Consider the following 19,798-nt stretch of genomic DNA (forward strand, 5'->3'; position numbering starts at 1 on the left):
AAGAATTTCCTTACTGTCCAAGCCCCCAAGGTCTGGAACAGCCTGCCAGCGGAGGTGGTTCAAGCACCTACACTGAACACCTTCAAGAGCAAATTGGATGCTTATCTTGCTGGGATACTGTGACCACAGCTGACTTCCTGCCCTTTGGGCAGGGGGTTGGACTCAATGATCTTCTGAGGTCCCTTCCAGCCCTAATGTCTATGAAATCTATGGATTTAGGCCTAAGAAATCCTATGTAGACCAGAGATTCAAACTATTGGCCTTCAGAGAAGAATCATGTGTTGTCAGACTTCTCTCATTAGTTTCTTTGCCTCTGAAAAGGCCCATGACACGTGCGGAGACACACGGCATGACATATGGTAGAACAACCTTCATTCCTACGGACTTCCAGCACCAGCAGCAGGGCCATGCACAGAAATATAAAGTGCCATGTAAGGACGAGCAATGAACTATGTAGTGGTTCCTCACGGACGTTGGCATGAATCGTGCCTGCATTCGCTTTCCATGGTTGGTTGGCATTGCCATACATTTGATAACAAAGAAGTGTGGTGATACAGTGGTTAGGTATCAAATGCCTAGAAGACCTAGATTTTACTGATGACTTTACACTACTGAGTGATGCCTCCAAAAACATAAAACCAAAAAGGCAGATACTTTGGCCAAAATGGGGGGCTCGTAAGTCCATGCAACAATGTTACATCGGAAGGTAAAAACATTAGGAAAGTTGAACAATTCACTTCACCAAGCAGCACTACCCAAGAGACTTGCACGAAGGACGTTTATGTCAAGCATAGGCAAGGTATTCACAACATCCATTAAACTGAATGGATGGAAATCCAAGACATAACAGAACCAGAGCCAGAAGTAACTGAGCATTTTTAGCTCAGACAATCTCACCGCTAAAATACGCTTGTGAGAGCTGGAGATCTATCTAGGAAGCCAAACACCTTTGTAAAAAGCATTGCGTAAGAGTGGATGGAAGGATTTAATTGCCAACAAAGAGACATGAGAAAGCATCAGCCAGCAGCCTGAAAAAGGACTCTGGCCGCGGTGTGAAGCAGACACCACAGCGAAACCACAGAGCAGATGGAAGCAGCAGCAGATGAAGGAAGAGGCAGAGACTAATTCCAGGCCATGCACCAGTGCTGACACCAGAAAGAGAGCTGGATGTGGGCAGAGCCGGTTCAAAGCATTAATAGATTAAAACACATCTCTAGACTCATATTTGTGCAGGAATTATGACCCCCACCTATGACTTAACTGCATCTGCTCTACGCTGTCCTTTCACAGCAGCTGTTGAGGTGAACTTGGGTTCATGAAGGTTTGTGCTCTCGTCATGTATCTTATTAAGTCTATAAAGGTGTATGTCTACCCTGCCTTTTGATTAACTGGTAAAAGCTAATCGGAAGGCATTTTTATTAACTTTAAAAAGAATGTGTAGCAAGTAGAGCTGCTGTGTCGTAAATCCAAAAATGGATGAATGGTGGCAATTTCTTGCATCTGGTGTTGGACTTTGTCAGCGTCCCATGGAGTGGGGGTATATGCTCAGGACCGCCGTGGCCGTGCCTGGGAGTGCCTCCCAAAAGCCAGCCCAGGCATGGCTGATGGAGTAGAGTGGGAGCTCTGGCTCCTTCCTGCTCTGTGACCCTGGCCTTTCGGTCCTCAACCCTTCTCAGTTGCTCTGCGGCCCTGACTCAAGGAGACAGCTTCCATTTCAGCTCTTGAGAGAGGAATTTGATCTCTTTTGGGGAAGTTTCAAGGAGCAAAACAATAAATAAAGGCATTTGCTGGGGGAAAGGCCAGCCTGCTTGTCCATCCCTCCATATCCATTGTCATAGTTATCTAATACATAGATATCTCCTGGGTATTACCTGCAATCTCTGCCTTCACTGAAGTGTCATCACAGCTATTCAAGTCTCTGTAGACGGATGCATCTTCTCTGACAAAGGCCACACATGCGAGCTGCGCTGTCTCTGCAACCCATTTGTTCCTGCCTACGTAGGTTAGCTGGGGGGAAGACTGAGGCATATGCCACATCATGACAATATGAACACAGAAATATTGCAATAAGCACCATAGCCATCACGGACCTAAAGCCCGCCAATGCTAATTATCTGCTAGTCTCTCAGCTTCTCTCTAGACAAGAAACCGATGGGTTTTAAAATCAAATTACTTAAATGGATGGAAATACCACTTAGCTACAAGTTTAATGCTTCTTAAAATCTTATTAGCCGGTCATGTGGCATACTAGCCTCATCCCTCAGTCCACCTAACCTGATTTTAAATTGGATGAAATGTATGTCTCAGTGGAACTTCAACCCTGCTAGCTAATTTGATTTTAAAGCACACTTTCCCCTGAGTTTAAAAAGGCCCCGCAGAGGCATTACATATTTCTGATCTAATTGATCGATCGGAGATTGCTTTTTCACTTTGCTAAATACAGTTTTGAGCAGGCAAATCCTGCCCAAACTCAAGCTTGCTGGAAATTTTAAAGTAGTGCAGATTTGATCTTAGGTGTGGTGCGTTAAGTACTGCTCCTTTGGGAAGAGAGGCTCCAAAAGAGAGAGAAGAGGGAGGGGAGGGAATAGGGCAAAATTCCTTGTATTCAAATCAACTTTAAACCCAGTGGGTTGTAAGTAGGGGATCTGTGAGTCCCCAGAAGCATTCATTAAGCACTGGCAAGGCAAGCTTGTTTAGCTTGGCATTTCATTGAGATAAAGAGGGTGGCAGTGGTAGGTTAGGCACATCGATAACATGCTGCTTTTGTACTAGGAAGAGTAAACATCGGGACCTGATTTTCATCACGTGCCTGTGTAAATCAGAAGTACATCTGCTGGTATCAGCACACATTTCCCATCCACCCTAAGGAGGAAATGCCTAGACCTTAGTATCATGGAAATTATTTGTCTATTGGGTAAAAGATCATTGAAGGATGATAAAATATATAGCACATAAAGTGTCCTTCAGGCCAGGGCTTGCTACGTCGTGCCCCTTCCCCGCTGTCAATCATTATCCAACAGGTTTATGGTTCAGAAGGTGGAGCTGTCAGGCAATAAAAATAGGAGGTCAGAAGAGGAAGCGCTCTAGTATTTATCCCATTGTCAGGGATGATTCAGATAATTCAGCTGTACATTTTGTGATCTTTCACCATGTAACTTACTTATTCCACTCTCCTAAAGGGAGCCCCCTTTCTCTGCCCCACCCCCTTACCCTGTTCATATAACACACACTGCCTTTAGCAACACCTGCTTGCTATAGTGCTGGCTGTGTAGTGCATGCGTCTGCCTTCTCCAGGAGAATGGGCACTTACATCTCTAAAGCTGACACTTCTGTTGCATTGCTCTACTTGAGTGTGACTGCATTTTTTGGAGGAACAGTTTTTTACAAAGCCAGGAAGAAGAAGATGGAGAAAGCAAATACATTTGTCTGTGGGCTCCTGCTACTCTCATTGGAAATCCTCTGTTTTGCTATGCTGAGAAGTTATGCAGGCTTGCTCCTGTTCTCTGGCGCATGTCTCATCTCTTACATTTGCTTACCTGTGCGATCCATGTTACCTGTGGACAACAAAGCTGTGCTGATCACAGGTAAGGGGGAATGGGCAAAGTTTGGGAAGTAAAAACTGGCACTTCTGTCTGACAGATAAGCTGTGCAAGTTCCTATTGTCAGCTCTTCATCACCTGTGCAATGCCATTATTTGGGCAGGTGAGTGGCTTTTGTTTTCTTTTCCAAACTCACCTATCTTTTAGATGCTTTCATTCCTTTTCTCAGATTTTTTTCCAGGTTATAAAATGTTCTGCAGTCATTTAGGAAAACATCCTTTGAGCTATTTCTTTTAGTGCTTTATATTTTAAAAATAAATTGTACAAATAGTTTTTTATGCTTCATTGAAAAATCTACGTCAGGTCTCAGCTGGTTTCACTAGTGTTTACTGCTGAAATACGTAGCCTAATCCCTCTGATTTTAATAATTTAAAACTGAGCTTTAAAGGCATATTCCACTATTGCAACATTTTCAATACATTGTAGGTCAAAACATGACTAACTCTTTAATTACACATTTAAGCTGTACATGATTTAAAAAAGTAGACACTAGATTGATACAATAGAGTAAAATATAGGCGTATGCTGTATGCATTATCTATTAACAACATTATTCATAGATGTTCTTAACACAGGTTAAATGCAATGATACTAAAGAGTTTTGTTAATTTATAAAAGAAACTATGACCTAGTTTCTCTCTTCTGCTTTTTGTGAAATGCTTTTTTTAGCACATTGTTAGTGTAAGCCATCTCGGGCATTGCTAAACTAAGCTTATTTTTTCATCCAGAGCGTTGGCTTGAATTGTTTGGAGTTGTCCATGTCGCTTATCGCTCTGAGAGTTTATACCAAGTGAGGGGCAGTCATTTTAATTTGGATTGACAGATGTCCACACTAGGGCTTCAAAGAAAAAGTTAAGCGACAGCGTCCGCAGCAAGTTTGCCTCCCCCATTTTAGCAGCTCAGCTAAGTTCTGCCCGCTGCATCCAGTCCTTGTTTGTCTGCTCTGATGTACCAAATGAGGATGGATGTAAGCCAAGGGTAGCTAGAAAATACATGCCTGTGGCAGAAGGCAGGAACTTGAATCTGATCAGGCAAAGCAACAGCCTGTGCTTGCACTGAGATAAGTCTCTCGGGAGTTGTTGTTTTTCTTTTCTTAAACTACCTTTTTGCAAGATGCTGGAAGGTAATGTTTCTTTAACAGCCAGCTTTCAGCATCCCAGGAATCAGCTGTGCTGCACTCCGTTTAGGTGCTCCCATGCCAATGCTTGATTGTCTTTACCCATAACTGGCTCAACCAGGATCTGTCCCACCTTTTGTCCTCTCTGTTCATTTGAATCACTTATGTGATGATGCAGGGTCTCTTGCCACTCAGTTTTTAGCCCGGCTTTACCTAGTGGAGGCGAGGCCTGAAGCAGAGACTTAATTACCATTGCATTTCTCCTCCCTTTCTGAAACTACTGAGGAAAGTGGCTGGGTGCTGCTGGGTTTCCATGGAGGAGGATGTTAGCTATGCACCCCTTGTCTTTCAGTTTTTAAAAAATGCTTTGCTGTTTCTTTTGGGATGGGTGATGACCTAAATGGCAGTACATACCTCCTTGTGATTAGTTTAGCACGGCAATAGCTGTGAATGCTCCGGTATGTATGCGAAGGATACTGCCTTTAGCACAGTCCTGCAACCACTTTCTCATGCGAGTCACTGCAGTCATGTGAATGGCTCCAGTTGATCCACATCTCTCTATTGCTCCTGGCTGCAGGATGGGGCCCCTTTGCTGTATTTAATTAGAAAGTCCTATGTGCACGGAGGATTTTATCACTTTCCCTTTTTTGCCCCCATTATTTTGCCACCGGAGAAACTTTTCTATAGATTCAAAGACCCACATGGTCTGAAATGAGTGACAAAAATACTTAAACTGGGGGAAAGCTCTAAAACAGCAAAAGAAGAGAAGAGTTTTGTATTTTGGCATCTGACCTTGCTTTCAGCATCACAATATCTGATGATAAGTAGGAGTTAATGATGCTAGTAGTGGGATTAGTGGTAGATTTTCCATCTCTTGATGTACTGAAGACTGTCTTGGACGCCTTTGTGGAAAATCTGCTTTAGTCAGACACGAGTTTTAGGGCTCACTAGAGGCACAACTGGAACAAATGCTGTGCTGTGGTAGGCAGCTAGCTCAGATGATCTAATGATCCCTTCTGTCCTTCAAATCTGTGAAGCGAGTGGCAAAATTTCTTTTGAGGTCAGAGGCCTGGACATAGGTGAAAGTAATGTTGTATTTCTCCCTCATTGTTTCAATCTCTGTCCATCTTTCCTTTGCACTTTACCTTTTCCTTCCTTCAAGGTATGTAGTAAAGGTCAGCTAATAATTAAGATAAGCACAGAGCCATGCACTGCATGTTTATACTTGCACAACAGGCTGGATAGGGTGAGAGGAGATGTGAAAGATGGCACAAAGAGGTTTTACCCTACCTCCACAAAATCCCCGTTTGCCCAAAAGGTTGCAATTAAAGACCCGATGAAGGGTGTTTGTGCCCAAAAGCTTGCAATTAAAGAATTTCCTTTTCCTCTAGACCAGTGTGGCTACAACCTGGATACTTGTATGCCCTACTGACATTTGCAAAGTTGGTTTCCTTTGGGAATCCCAAGAATGTGTGTGCGTGTTGTGGGGCAGGGGTGAGGGGGGAGATTGTTTGCCTAGGAGATGTGGAAATCAGGTGTTACCTGAAGAGCTCTGATGCATCTTCAGCAAACCAAGGATTTCACAGAGGCCAAAAAGCATTTCGCAAAGGGCTAATTCAGCAAGAGATGTTACCTTCTCGGGCCAGTTGACAGCAGGATTCAGTGCATACCCCCAGTTTATTTCAGCTTGCAATTCACTTTCTTTTCATCCTGAAGGAACACTGCCTAATATAAAGGACCTAGGAGTCCTCAAACAGATAACATACATGTTGAATTACATTGCTCTGCAGGACCTGACTTTGGGGTCTTTGCTATTGTGGAGATTTTAGGATCATGGCCATTGATAATAATGATGCACTTTGCCATTTACATACTACCTGACATAGGCGAATTTCCTCAAGCCTCCAGTGAGGTTGATAAGCAAGGAACACTATTTCCATTTTACGAATGAGGAAACTGATTAAATGATTTCTTCAAGGCCACTGTATGGATTGATGCCAGGACCAAAACTAGGGCATTTCTTGGACTGTCTTTAGATTTCTAGATCATACTGCATGCTGTTTTAGAAGCCTTTTATCTAATGGATTTCCATTACAGGCAACAGCCTGGCATAACCCATTGATTTCAAAGTACATCATTTCTTTGGAGCAGATGCAGCGTGCACAAATAGCACAGATTTATAATGCAAAACATCCATGGTCAGTTCTCAGGCTGAGCTTGCCATTCAGCATGCAAAGGCTGACTTGCAACCCCTTTAGTACAGCTCCTACCAGCACAGCCTGTTTGGCCTCACTTCCTTCTCCGGGTTCTTGTCCTTAAGGCAGTGTTTAACAAGGGAGAAAATGTCTTAGTTTCTCTTTGGCACCAAATTGCTGCTTCTCTTCCTTCCAAAGTCAGTGGAAGTTACTTCAAACACTTTTTCCTTGTTGCCTCCTGCAATGCTCAAGTCCAAGAGGTGATGGAATATGAGAGCGAAGGAAGGGTGGGAGTGGTGAACCCATTTGTGTTTTCTCCAATAAAGTACTTCTTGTCTAATGAATGAGTGGGACTGCACAGCTATAACAACAAACGGACATTAAAGAAGCTGTATTTTGCCTAATGTGTCTTTCCAATTCTGGTGCTTTCAGGAAGCGATTCCGGGATTGGACATGCCTTGGCGAAGCACCTGGATAATTTAGGTTTTGTTGTGTTTGCTGGGGTTTTGAACAAAGAAGGACCCGGGGCTGAAGCATTAAAAAGGAGCTGTTCCCAGAGACTTTCTGTCCTGCAGCTGGATATAACCAATCCCACACAAATAAGGGAAGCTTATCTTGCAGTTTCAGAGAAGGTACAAAATGCAGGTATGGTTTCTGTGCCGTTTTCTGCAGGTGGTGCACAGGGATCGGTTTGCAAGGTGCATCCATTGTCTTGGCTGCAGTGTGGTCTGCATGGGATGTGTTACATATTTCCCTTTCTAAGCCTCTGAGCCATCAGGGCCTGCCTACAATAACATAGCTCCCCGGCTTTGTTTTGGGTGGGCCATCCAAACCAAATTTGGGATATACAGTCTGTATATATTTAAAACAATTCTGTGTCCCCCTTGTAACAGAGCAGTTTATTTACTTTGTCTAATGGCTGGCATTTCCTTGTCTTCTGCAGGATTATGGGGCATTGTTAACAATGCTGGGGTCCTGGGGTTTCTTGCAGACGGTGAACTGCTTCCCATGAGCATCTACAGGCAGTGTATGGATGTGAATTTCTTTGGGGCTGTGGAGGTATCCAAAACGTTCTTACCTTTACTTCGGAAATCCCAAGGGAGGCTTGTTAATATGTCCAGCATGGCAGGTGAGTTGAACCGAAGCTCCAGATTAATTCCTTTTATGGTGCAGTGCAAATGATGAATAATGGCTGACTTGGAGTAAATTCTTGGACCAGGTTTTGGTCAACATATTGCTTAGCAAAATAATCCTCTGAAATCAATATTTGCTCATTACATCATTATCTACTGTAATGAACTGTCTCTTTTGTTCAGGTGACTGCCTATTGTAGCTAGTCATTAAAGAGTTCAATAAAGATCACTTCTCTAGAAAGCTCTTGTTTTTCTCTCTTGACCCGAAAGAGACTCATACCAAAATGTAACGTGCTCAGGTCCAGAGTTGCAGATCTGAACCTGATAGTTTCCCCAAGAGACTTAAGTTTCCAAATGGACTGCTAAAATGTGTGCCAGCAGAATAGGAAACAGCTCTTGCCATGTGTGCAGATCCTGTATTTGTGCATGGAGTTGCCTGCGTTGTCCTTTCATGACTGTATTTGAAATGGCAGCTTTGCATCAGCAGTGGTTATGACTCAGGCCTCTATATCTCTAGGGTAATAATGGAGTATGAATGACTTTCAGATGAGTGTGAGAGATCTGACCAAGAAAATCAAAGGAGAGGATGTTTGGTTGGCACTTCTTAACTTTAGAGCAGAAAAAGCAAATGCTGCAACTGTTATCTACCCCTAGTAAATTTGTTAGATAATTATTTAAGCTGCTGTGGTGTAACCCTTCTTTCCTAGGATTAAGAACAGATTGTGCAAAGTATACCGTTAAACATTTACATCTTAATTGGTAGGACGCATAATACCCTTCCTAGGGAATGGATCCCCGTTTCAGTCTGTACACTTTTCTGCAGTGCTTTCCAGAAAGCCTGCCCTGCCTTCTGCCCCAATGAACAGAGGAAGGAAGACAGTGCCATTAAAGTAGTCTAAACTCTCATGTGAAATAGGCCTTTACGTCATACCCCGAGTCAGCGTAGCCAGCTGGAAGAATCACTAAAGATGGAACCAAAGTTAGGAAATGTTGACTGTCGGGGTGATTTCAGCTGCTTGGATGTAGACTGGCCCCTACGCTCCAGAGCAGGCCCAGCGGGGGCACGGTGCATTTTATGATCTTTGTTTTTTCCTTACAGCTTTACAGGAGAAAAATACTTTGATTCACAGTCATGAAAAATTTAAAAAGCACCAGCAATGGGAGAGAAGAGAAATTCTGAATTCAGCTAAACAAAGTATTTGACGTCCCAACACCTTAAGTTCATAGTTTAGTGTTTCTTCTGTGATTAAAAAAAGACAGGGTTTGGAGTCTAGAAGTCTGCCAACAGATGGGAAAGGAAACTTGATTTTCAGCAGTCTTGATGTCAGACTAAAAATGGCGACTTTGTTTGTGCACGGTCTGTACGTGTATCCTGCCTAATCTGAATTTAGGCTTCTAAGTCCACTTGCATGATAGATGGAGCTAACAGTCACCTTGAGTTTAAACTGCAAGCTGTTTCAAGAATCTTGGCTTTAATATTTTTGTCTCTTTATGCAGAATGGGTGACTAAAATATCTCACGTCCTTGACTGTTGTTTAAAAAGGAGGAGGGAAAAAAAAAAGTTGTGTGGTAAAGTTATTTGCTGCAGGTCCCCCCTAACTCATGCATGCAGCTGTACTCCAGTAGTCATGTTGAGACAAACACTACCCTGCCTAGCTTGAGCAACTGCTGTTGGCTTTTCAATTTTGTATGCATACATTTGGAACCTGGGTGACAAAGGTGATATACATGTAAATGCTGAGGTACATGGTGAAATTCTGATCAACTTTAGCTGGGTTTGGCTCAGGTACATAATCTGACTGCAATTCTGGCCTCACCGGAGCCAGTAGGAATTTTTGCCACTGATTTCAATTAAACCCATTTTTTATTCTCTCGTTTTGAGGGCGTCTCCACAAGTGGGATAGTGTTTTTTCTCAGGGGCAAGCAGCAGTGGCACATATTTGTGCTGCTGCTAGTTGTCCCTGGGTATGCCTCTGCATGCACACTCTGGTGCATGACAGATTGCCCCCGGTGGGGTAGGGCAGGCTGGGGCCAGCACCTGGGCTAGCTCCAGCCGCCTTACTGGGAGCTCTGGGGCCTCCTGAGGCTGCAACAGTGGTGATTTGGGTGTGCAGAGCCTACTGCTAGTGGGTGTGCGGAGCCTGATGCTGCCACGTGCACAGATCTCCTAGTGTCAGAAAAACCGCCTCACTGCTACGAGATGCGCTCGTGGAGACGTGCCCCTTTTTGTCCAGCTTTTTTAGCAGATGCATTAAACTTTTCAACAGACTTTTTTTTTCCAGGTCATAATTTCACAAATTTCAACTACAGGCATACCTCGTTTTATTGCGCTTCACAGATATTGCGTTTTTTACAAATCGAAGCTTTATGGCCACCCTGCGTCGAGCAAGTCTATCAGCGCCATTTTTCCATCGGTTAGCATTTTTTAGCAATAAAGTATTTTTTAATTAAGGTATGTACATTTTTTTTTAGACATAATGCTATTGCACACTTAATAGACTACAGTATAGTGTAAACGTAACTTTTATATGCACTGGGAAACCAAAAAATTCGTGTGACTCGCTTTATTGCAATATTCGCTTTATTGCGGTGGTCTGGAACCGAACCCGCAATATCTTCGAGGTATGCCTGTATTATGGTTTTCCAATGAAAGAGACCAGTGCTTTGGGAACGGTAAGACCGTCTATTCTTTCATGTGGATGATCACCTAAGATACGCTGGGAAATGAGAACAGGAGTGGAAATAGGGTCCAGCAGCTACTAACTAAGGATTGAGAACTCTTTCAACACATTGATGGCCTGATGGAGGATCCCTAAAGACCAGTTTAAGGCTTGCCATAATGGTTGGTTTAAAAATGTTCACCTTTACCTTGTGTTGGCTGATCTGACCTCCGTTTTCAATGTAACAGCCATAAGATTTAAGACAAGTAGGGTTAAGGAAGCCACCTAAGAACAATGCGTGACAAACTGAGGTCGCCATGTCTGTCTGTGATAACCACAAAGCAAGTTGCCTAGCTGGTATATTGTTTTAAGCAGCAAGGAGCCATGTACACAACATGTTTGCAATTGTGTAAGTTAAAACAGTGTACAAAAGCTGAGGTAAGTTACTCCAGAACCTGAAGCGGACAGTCTAGTGGTTAACCTAGAGTAGTCATGGCAGTAGGTGATACTATAGTACTTTGCCACTATGGCTATGTACAGACATTCAAAAAGCCCGAGGCAGAATTGATCTAAGTTACGTGGTTTTCTGTAAGTGGCGTCGTTTAGATCGGTAGTGAACAAAACACACGTTTGCCGTTTGGTTGTGGGGGGGGAAGCAGCAAATCTTAGACCTGGTTCTGCCATTTTTAAACCAGTCTACATGTGACGCACTTCTCTTCTGCTAGACCAGTTTTGTGTGCTGAACTTCTGTACAGACTGGCTGCCAATCACTTATACCAGTGAAAGTGTAATGTCTGTACCTGGCCAAGGTGGCAGGGGAACTGGTAATGCTTATTTGTATTGAGCAAATGGCTATTTTAGGGAAAATCCATACTGGATTCTAGTTTGTTGCACTAGTGCAGGGCTGTGCATTGTGTGTTCACTCTTTATTTATGTGCCCAAGCCCTAAGCAAAGAGCTGGGGTCTTTTAGTTCATTCAGCTATACTCTTCTCCCTACTTCACCTCAACAGAAATAATTGCTATTACAGCCTTAATTTTGCCCTACAATCTTCAGTGTTTGTCACCACAGTGTATGCTTTACCTTACGGTTTTTAGTGCCTACGTTTAATGGAATCTGAAGTATTTTGTTGGCAACAGAAACCTCACAAATCAGTTTTACACTTTCAAAACCGGCATCCAGTTTTGTGTTCTCCGTCTATTACAGACACAAATGATAGAAAGCAGGCACCAACATATTTTATGAGCACAATGTTTGCACAGCATGTGTGCTCATGTAGATATCAGGATCCTTATCGCTTATGCCCAGAATTGATTTCTGGCAGAAAATGAAAAGGTTCCCAACCCCTAATAATTTGACCTTGCTGGGGTTCTTAAATGCTCTTGCTTTTACACCTGGCCAGTTTTAGTAAATGCCTTTCCTTTTATTGCAGGGTGTGACACTGTTAGTAAAATATTAGCTGAGGAGCTGGTGAAATCTCATTTTGCATGGCTTCCTCCTGTGTTCCTCGTGGTAATTTAAATAGATGTGAGGTTAGCCTGACCTCAAAGGAAAGGAATAATCGGTTTAAATGAGGATGACTTAGAATGAATTCACATCTACATGAAAGCAGAATTGTGTAATTTTAAAAGAATATTTTTCCCCCTCTTCCCCCGCCTCCCTTGAGGCTAATGTGCTTCTGGCCATTGCAGTAAGGAGCTGAGTAGTTGATTTGACTTGAGCAGTTTATATTAAATCTGTTTTGAATCAGTATGTTTTCCTTCAAATGATTGAATTGGCCCTTTAATAACATAATACATAGGAATATAATAATTGAATGGACTGAATGTACCAGCAAGAGTAATTATACAAATTGGGAGAGGGCTGACCTTGATGGCTTTACAGGAAAGTGGCTACCCTGTCAACTTCTGCTCGCCGAACCTCTCCTTTGTACTACGGAAAGACTGGCCTGTGGAGACGGAAGTCTCTGAGTGAAGGGAGTTGACGATTTTCTACCAAAATGTTTTTTTGACCAAAGGAGAGTCCCTTTTCATCCTGTAGGAAACCTGTACAACCTGTTCTCCCCCCCCAAAAAAACCTCCATTATTTTGGTTGAATATTTATTCTTTGGTTTTCAGAACGGTAACACTTTGTAACAGGTTAGCTTCTTTAAGCTTCCATACCCATGAACATTTGCATTTCTTTAGATATTTTTTCTACAGAATACACGTGCCCTTTCCCTCTTGCACATGCAATACTCTGTTTTGTTCAATGGATCCATTCCTGTGGCCAGATCAAACTGAAAGACTGCCTTCTGGGGCCGGCAGCCTGGCTCATGAAGTCAATCTTTTGTCTTTCAGACTTCTGGTGTATTGGTGGAATGGTTTCCAGTTGAGCTAAGTTTGGTTTGGCCTAAAAGCGTTGACCAAACCAAACTTTGGTCAACTTTGGCGTACCTCCCATCTCCCCATCAATTATCTCTTTGTTTGTCTTCATACAACTGGAACTGAGACTGTGTAACTTGCGGTAGCTATTATTAGGGGCCTACCTAAATTGTGGTTTCATGGATTTCACGGAAACTGCCCAAAATAGCGTTGCGCTCAGTCACTGGAAAATCCAGCACTGTCTGCGATTTCCTGCAAAATCAACCAAAAAAAAAAAGTGGTAGGTAGGCTGACTGAAGGCACCTTCTGCCAATCAGCGGCAAGGGGCAGGGCTGCTGGAACCCTCCGCCAATCAGCAGAGGGGCAGGGCCACTGTGAAATGCTCATGAAATCAGCTCTACTTGTTGCAAATGGACCATGAAAAACCCGTTGTCTCACCATGACTTAGGTATGCCCCTAGGTATTATATATGACAGGGATTTCAAATCTCCTGATTTTGAACTGTTCTGTTTTTCCCAGCAACAGCTGCAGAACAAAACTCCATTACTTAATTATTTACATCATGTAATGTGTTGCCTGCGTGACTGCTGTTTCTGAACCCCAGAAATGCAATACAGTTGACCTTTTTTTTGCATTTAAAAAGTAACTCCCGAGCGGATGTTACTGACTTCGGTATTTTTCAGTTATTGCTAACTTTGCTACGTGTGTTGTGTGTGTTTTTTGGAAAACACCATATGATTTCTTTGACTACTTGTGCTTCACTGCACTGAGATCAGCATAATAAAGCCTCGGTAGCCTGGGACAAGCTTGAGTCCAACTTTATCATGTTTATATTACTCCTGCAGGAGGTGTCCCAATGCCGAGGCTCGCTGCCTACAGTGCATCCAAAGCAGCTCTGTCCATGTTTTCTGGAGTTATGAGGCAGGAGCTTTCCAAATGGGGAATTAAAGTGGCGGTAGTTCATCCATCAGGCTTCAGGACATGTAGGTATTTGACATTTCAGCTAGTTTTCCTCCCTCCTCAAGACTTTTCCCTATAGACCAATCTTCTCAAGCAGGAGTTTGAATGATTCTCAGCTGTCATGGTTCCTTCCCATCCTTCACTTTTATTACTCAAATAAAGTCTTAGATTGCAAAAGGTAACAAGAAACTGTAAACGCCCCCTCCACTGACTCTTTTTTTTTGCTTCTAGAGTGGTGGTTTTCAGCCTTTGCTCTGCGTACCCCTCTGGGCCGACAGATTATGACTAAGGGGTCAAAAGTCTGTGAATACCACACTTACAATTCAAAGGGGGCTGCACCTTCATTTGAAATTTTTTAGGGATTTGGCAGTGGAAAAAGGTTGAAAACCATCAGTCTAGATGGAGAGTATTTAAGCAAAGATCCTTATTGAGGAATGAGTGAAAGCCTTGGTTTACCTTTCACAGTGTTGGGCACCGTTTCCCTTTGAAATCGGTCAGCCAGTCATTCTGACTGATTCTGATGGCTCTTCTCTCTTGTTTGAACTGCCTTGCCTAGCGTGAAAACCAGAGTTCACTATCAGCTTGACTTTAGTAGAGCTTATGGTTTCCTGACTTGAGAACTTCAAAACTCACCCCCCACAATATCCGCTCCACCCTGTCAAACTGCTTTTCAGGGGCCCTGGTGCTGTGCCACCTGGCACTGTCCTCAGGTGGTCCTAATTTTTATTAAGCAACTGAAGCTTTGTGTCTCCCAATACCCCTTTCAACGCTGAATTCTTTTCCCCATAAAGAATAAAGACTATTTTCTACAGAAGTTTCCATTGCTAATTGATAACCAGTCTGGCTAGAAACCTTTAATATTTAAACACTGTAGAGAGTGGGCTCTCCAGAGCACAGGAAACGACTCTGGAAAGACATCCTGAGGAGGCTGGTATTCCCATTCCCTAGATATTCCTATTCTGGCAGTGAGTTGAAAGCATTCATCCCTAGCACTTTCGCATAGCACAATTGTGTCTACAGCCTTTTTAAAAAAAGATTTGTATACAAGCCTGACTTAGCCAGCTCCATGGAAAACAACTTATTGGAAATGTTCTTAAAAGACTTCATTCCAAAATATCTACCATACTTCACTGTCTTTGTCTATGGTTTGTTAGGAAAGTATAATTTAAAACAGAATGAACTCTTTCTTCCCTCAACCTGTCCTGTGCAGTAGGACACTCTTACTTCATGGTATCGTGTTGTCTTAGGAGTGTAACTTCTGCTGTCATGAGAGAGGTTCTGAGTAAAGTTTTTAAGACCTCTAAGGAGGCGAGGTCCCACACCTGGAGGACCAAATGTCACCATTTGAATGGTTTTTGGGCACTTAAAAATGCAAAGAGTGCCCAACTCCCGGTAATTTTGTTTTATGCCTATCCACGATGAGAATACCAGTCGTTGCCTATCTGCACCTTTAGGTACCTAACTACAATTAGTTGTCTTCCATGAAAGGTAAGGGGAATTAGGCTTCTGAGTGTTTACGTCATTTCTGAGAGCAGAGTTCAGCACTTCTCTAATGGACAACGATTGTGTTAGTGAACAGGTTTCCCGATTTGGTCCTTTGGTCCTGGTTTTAAACAAAAAGGTGTCCACTTCACAACCCTGTTACCCTAGTCAATTTTGTTAGGCATCATAACATCCTTGTTAATCTCAGCAGAAAGGACAAGGGCAGACTAGGCCATGGAGAATGAACTAATCTCTACACATAGAGGCAGTTTCTTCAGGTCATGGTTGATATCAGAAATGTTTATGTAACCTTGAGGCTTGCACATATTTGAGTCTGTTGGGTTTTTCCCCCCCCCACTCCAAGAATGTGTATAGTGTATCTTGTCTCCTCTTAAGATAGGCATGACAAATCTAGCTGTAATGTAGCCAGATTTTTTGTGTGTGGTTTAATCATTTCAATCAGCAGCAGCTTTTTTGGTTTTGATGCACTTGGGTTACATAGAACAACTGTGTTAAACGGGGGCGGGGGGGATGACAACGTTTGTATTCACCAGTTGAACTGGATTGTCAAAGTAATGTACAGTGCTGCGTTACTCACCTCCCAGGTTGTTGTTCCAGGCATACAAGGCACACCCGAGCTGTGGGATAAGCAAGAAAAGCACCTGATGGAGAATCTCATGCCGGACGTGAAGACAGATTACGGTGAAGACTACATTCTAGCACTGAAAAATTTCCTGCTGCACATGCCTAGCTTTTGTGGCTCTGATCTCTCCCCGCTACTAGATGATGTTCTTGATGCCTTATTGGCAAAGAGTCCACACGGTTTATATACTCCGGGCAAAAACGCCTACTTAGCTCTGTGTATCTTTTGCTACTTTCCTCTCTGGTTTTACGACTTTTTCATCGGTAAATCACTGTGTGTCAAGATTTTACCTAGAGCTTTGAGGGCATCGGAGTCTAAAAGCAAGAACACATAGGCGCTTGGAAACACGAGTCGGTATTTTAAATTCTACTGTGAGTTAATGAAGTGCTGCGTTAGGAAGTTTGCTTAACATGGCCCTTTGCTTATTAAATTACATTTATGATGCTGCATGAATGGGAGTGAAGTGTAGTTTTGAAGATTTTAATTTATTTTAAAATTCATGAAAAGTGGTGGACGGACAGCACTGGGAAGTAAATGCCTCCAAATACACACTGCCTTGACACTAGCAATGCAAGCTTCTCGCACACTGCCTGCCTTTTCCAGGTTTCTCTCTGGGGAAACAAGGGGCTACTTCAGTCTCCATGTGCATTCAGTCCATCACCCTTTGGCTGGGGCTACGTACAGGCATTCAAAAAGCCCAAAGCAGAATTAATTTAAGCTGCGTGGTTTAGTTTAGGTAGGTAGCGAACAGAGCACACATTTGCAGTCTGGTGGGGGTGCAAACCTTAGGCCGGGTTTCGCCATTTTTAACCAATCTATGTGTGCCAAACTTCTGTTCTGCTGTGGGTATAGACCGGTGTCTGATCACTTAGTGGTAAAAGTGTTATGTCTGTACCTGGCTTGAGTGTCTTTCATCCTACCAGCAAAAGCAGAGCAAAGTGGATTAAGGATCCACAAAATATCCCAAAGTACTATTGGTATGTCGTGATCCATCCTGACATTCCCAGACAGGGGAATAAAACCCCACCTCATACATTAGCAATCTCTCAATGTGGCTTCTGAAACGGTGAAGCCCGTAGAGATGGACCACCTACCTGGTACTGCCCTGCGCTCTGACACAGCTGAGCGGAGAGAGGCTCCGATTTTCTAAGGAACCCACGCGATGGGCATGTTTATCATGAGAGCTGAACATTTCGGTCTGTCTAACCCAATGGCTGGTTTTCAGCGAACAAAGCCTAGAATTGGAGCATGCATAAAATCGGGTGTAAATCTGTATAGTGGGATGATACCTGGTTCTGTTTGGGTGCTTCTCTAGACGTTACAAGAAGATAAGACCTGTGCTCCTAAATGATTTGATAGCCCACGTTGTAAAATAGCTATAGAACCGGTAGCGCTCAGATTAAAACCCCCCCAACAATTATGTGACACAGTACTTATTGCATGAGCCTGCTAAAAACACCTGCACTGCCTTTCAGTTTTGCTATGTTACTTGCCTGTAAGCAACTGTGTATTTTTTTCTCCACTTTGAATTCCTAGGCAGAGGTAGGCTTTGCTTTTCTGCATAGCATGGCCAGTGGGTTTGGTGCTTTCCAGACATTCCACATTTTTTTTTCCTTGAAGGATTTAAGGTCTAAGTAGGCGCCCTATTTTTTTTTTCTTTCTCTTTTAATAACAATGTGGTTAGGAAGTTTTAACAGATGTATGCTTTGATGCACCACCCAAGATGAGGCAATAATCATGATAACACTAATTTTATTTGAGTCTTGGAGATGCATCATGCAGCTAGATAATCAACTCTTTCCATTTAGCAGGTTGTTGAAGTGGAGATGTTCTTCTCACTTCTCACTTTGATGCTTGCTGAGTTTTTTTAACATTCAAATTGGAACATAGAGAGCTTTTAAAAGCTGGGGAGAGATGCGAGCCAGCTGTTCACCAAATAAACATATTTAGCTATCAAAATGGATTTTTAAGTTTGTGATGACAACAGTCCCTTCAAATTGGTTATTATGTTTTTTAGCTTCCTAGAAAAGCTGATTTATGTAGAAAGCTAACTTTAAAAAAGCCTGTGGCTTCTAGTGAGCTAGGGAACACAAATGTCTCTCTCATTGACATCTATTCTTGAGCACAACTTTTCTAATGTTTGCAAACAACGTGGCGACAAAAGGATTTGCCTCAATGAACTGCCTGGAAGGAAGGAGCTTGGAGCTGCAAGGATGGAAAAAAGGATCGGCAACTTCAGACTACAGCATGGGCAAAGAGAATTTTTTTTAAGCTACTATTTCTATAAAATCTCACACCAGTCAGGTTAAAATATGTGTATGGTGTGAATGTGGTTAAATGCTGGCTGAAGAGGAGAGCTTCTGAATGTCATGGGTATGTCCAGTCATTAGAAAACGTACAAAATGTGGTATTACAAATTGTTGTATATTTATTACTAAACAATCTCTTGGGAGCCGCCTGAGACTTCTACTTTCTTTCTATTCTGATGAGTAGACTTCCACTCTCACTGAATATGAATGGTTGGACTGAAGATATGTACAATTACTGAATAAATTGAGTGAATGAAAAAAGAATAATAAAGTCACTTGTCTTTCCAAGGCTCACTTTTCCTTGGTTAACTCTTCCATCTTTACAGAAAACTTGACTGATGGCAACCATGGGACACTTTTCACTCTAGATGGTTATTCAAAGTGCTTTCCAGACTTCATAGTACACTTGCAGCTCTCTATGCACTTAATGGTCCTGCTCTTGCTTTATTGAATTTCATGGGAGACTTGCCAAAGTTTTAGTGAAAGTAGGAGTGGTTCTTCCATAAATCACGTCATCCATGATTAGAAGAGTAGTAATTTTTTTCCCTTCTGTCAGTTTGGTCTCAGAGGGCCTTTTCTTTAATGGACTTGGCCCAGCAGAGTAAGTCAACCTGGCTAGGATTATATAGCTAGGTCCTCTGTATAGGAAATAATGGGTGTGTCTAAATGTGCCAATTTAAGGCCCATTAGCTATTTTAAAGGTGCATTAAGGGTGCTGGTCTACATGTGAGCATCCTTGATGTGCTTTAAAAATGGCTCTTTTAGGTTATTTGCACCTAAATTTGATACCTGCAAAAGCCGGTATCAAATTTGGCCACAAAAAGCTGAAGCGCCTGCCTTAACACATGCAGATGTACTAAGGCACAGTAACATTGTGTGTGTTGATTGACTTAGGACTAAACTTTAGTCCCAAGTCATCCTGCACACCATGTTAATGCCCTTTAGCACGTGCACGTATAAACAAAGGCACGCCTAAATCACCTTAATGCACATTAGGCAAATGCACATTAAGTTTAGGCACGCATAAAAGTGCATGTAGACATGCCCAGTGAGAGGAAGATGCTCTGAGGGGTAGCTGAGAAAGCCCAGTGGCAGCTATTAGGAAATATGAAACACAGGGCTGTGTCTGAATTTCTCACTTCTCTTCCACCCGTCTCAGGCCATACAGTAGGGAACTCTAGTACAGATGCAGTCCACAACGCCTAGTTTTGCTTCTGATGTAGGCACTGGTGGTAGTGATAGTGCTGCCCATCAGCTGAGTAGTTAGGATGCTCATCCAGGCAGTGGGAGACCTGGGGGGGATCTGAATCTACATCACTGACTCCCTAGGAGAGGGCC

The 19,798-nt window shown here is 42.8% G+C and overlaps 1 protein-coding gene across 1 annotated transcript; it reads left to right on the forward strand.

Annotated features, from left to right (window-relative positions):
• Positions 1 to 3,086: 3,086 nt before the first annotated feature.
• On the forward strand, positions 3,087 to 18,748 carry HSD17B2 (hydroxysteroid 17-beta dehydrogenase 2). Its single transcript, XM_019535940.1, has 5 exons — positions 3,087 to 3,584; positions 7,344 to 7,556; positions 7,855 to 8,040; positions 13,912 to 14,049; positions 16,127 to 18,748. The coding sequence occupies exons 1-5, from the start codon at positions 3,299 to 3,301 to the stop codon at positions 16,483 to 16,485; spliced, it is 1,182 nt and encodes a 393-aa protein (XP_019391485.1). The 5' UTR covers positions 3,087 to 3,298; the 3' UTR covers positions 16,486 to 18,748.
• Positions 18,749 to 19,798: the final 1,050 nt, after the last annotated feature.

The sequence above is a fragment of the Crocodylus porosus genome, unplaced genomic scaffold (genome assembly GCF_001723895.1).
Source record: "Crocodylus porosus isolate Cpor-Errol unplaced genomic scaffold, CroPor_comp1, whole genome shotgun sequence".
NCBI lineage: Eukaryota > Metazoa > Chordata > Crocodylia > Crocodylidae > Crocodylus > Crocodylus porosus.

What these genes read in the sequence shown, in the direction of transcription:
- HSD17B2 (XM_019535940.1), top strand. Translation starts at nt 3,299, where the DNA reads ATGGGCACTTACATCTCTAAAGCTGACACTTCTGTTGCATTGCTCTAC. An exon ending in CAAAGCTGTGCTGATCACAG is followed by an intron (nt 3,585 to 7,343) that starts GTAAGGGGGAAT and finishes TGGTGCTTTCAG; the next exon opens with GAAGCGATTCCGGGATTGGA. An exon ending in TCCATCAGGCTTCAGGACAT is followed by an intron (nt 14,050 to 16,126) that starts GTAGGTATTTGA and finishes TTGTTGTTCCAG; the next exon opens with GCATACAAGGCACACCCGAG.